The sequence below is a fragment of the Otolemur garnettii genome, unplaced genomic scaffold (genome assembly GCF_000181295.1).
Source record: "Otolemur garnettii isolate 467f Iridium unplaced genomic scaffold, OtoGar3 scaffold00018, whole genome shotgun sequence".
Classification (NCBI taxonomy): Eukaryota; Metazoa; Chordata; class Mammalia; order Primates; family Galagidae; genus Otolemur; species Otolemur garnettii.
In genome coordinates, this window is record NW_003852413.1 from 8,222,639 (window position 1) to 8,223,964 (window position 1,326).

Genomic DNA, 1,326 nt, shown 5'->3' on the forward strand with positions numbered 1-1,326 from the left:
ACAGAGTAAGACTCTGTCTCAAAAACAAATATATATGGAGAGAAATTAGTTTGTCCCATCCAGAATTCCACACTAAATGGACCCTTGTGGCACCTCTGAGAGGGTCCTAGAGGCCCAGACACACCAGGGATCCCCCTCCAATTTCCCAGCCTCAGCCTGCACCTGAGCACCCCTCCCAGGTGGAGAGGGGGTAGGCAGGAGTTAGGCTGACAGTGGGCCCACATGTTGCCCACAGGTGTGCCGCCACCCGCCATCACCTGGTACAAAGACGCGGCCGTGGTGGAGGTGGAGAAGCTGCCCCGCTTCCGGCAGCGCGGTGACGGCAGCCTGCAGATCAGCAGCCTGGTGCCCGACGACACTGGCATGTTCCAGTGCTTCGCTCGCAATGCCGCCGGGGAGGTGCAAACCTCCACCTACCTGGCCGTCACCAGTAAGTTGGGCCTTCCCATGTCCTGCCCCTGAGCCCCTCTTGCCCAGGACACAGCTGTCCTCTAAGCCAAGGGGCTTCTGAGAACAGCACACTCCATTCTGCAGAGACAGGATCCCCAAGGCTGCCCCTTGTACAGCAGCCTGGGTGGCACCTGCCAGTTGTACCTACAGCTTCTGCAGCCCCGAGTCCAGACTCCAGAGAGGGTCTCAGGCCCGAGGATTTCTCCCCAGCATCGTGGAGACAAGACTGGGTTCACTGGCTCTGTGAGAAAAGGAGGGAGCTACGAAACGCTGATTCCAGTTCTGGGCTTTCAGGGCAGGGCTGAAGCAACCCCTTCCCCCGGGAGGAGACACTCACGTTCCCAAAGAAGAGAACCAGCGCTTTCAACTTAGCTCCCCCACTGGCAAGAGAGGGAACCTCTTGGAGTCTGTTAGTGGCCGTAACAGCTGCCCGTGCTGCTTCATGGAGTTATTTTATCAATCACAGATGATGCTGTGGGTGGCCAGGCTCTAAGCACAAAGCTCTGTGCAGGGCACCGATGCTCTCAGGTGCTGTTCAGGGGCCTGCTAGAGTGACAGGGTCCTCCCGGGCCAAGCAGCCATGGGGCAGAGGGAGCTGGGTCTGCCCCATAGGTGGCTACTGAGGAGCTGCCATCTCATGTCTCACTTCCAAGTGCAAGTATTTCGTCCTGCTCCTGCAACGTCTGACAGACCCTGCCTTGAGTGCTGGGCTTAGGGAAGGGGACAGGACAAGGAGGTCACAACGCAGCCAGGCTGAAGGGAGCTCTCTGGTGCTCTTAGGAAGTGGGCGAAGTTCCCCTATTGGCAGTAACAGTTTTTCTTTTAAGAAGCCAGAGCTTTAGGCTCGGCGCCTATAGCTCAACCGGCTAAGGCGCC

At 58.1% G+C, this 1,326-nt stretch overlaps 1 protein-coding gene across 1 annotated transcript in view; it reads left to right on the top strand.

The window, feature by feature from the left end:
* Window positions 1-1,326, top strand: part of SDK2 (sidekick cell adhesion molecule 2) — a 248,615-nt gene that overhangs the window by 173,721 nt on the left and 73,568 nt on the right. Inside the window, exon 9 of the mRNA XM_012802853.1 lies at window positions 236-430. Coding sequence (XP_012658307.1) covers window positions 236-430 — 195 coding nt within the window. The remainder of the gene's footprint in view (window positions 1-235; window positions 431-1,326) is intronic.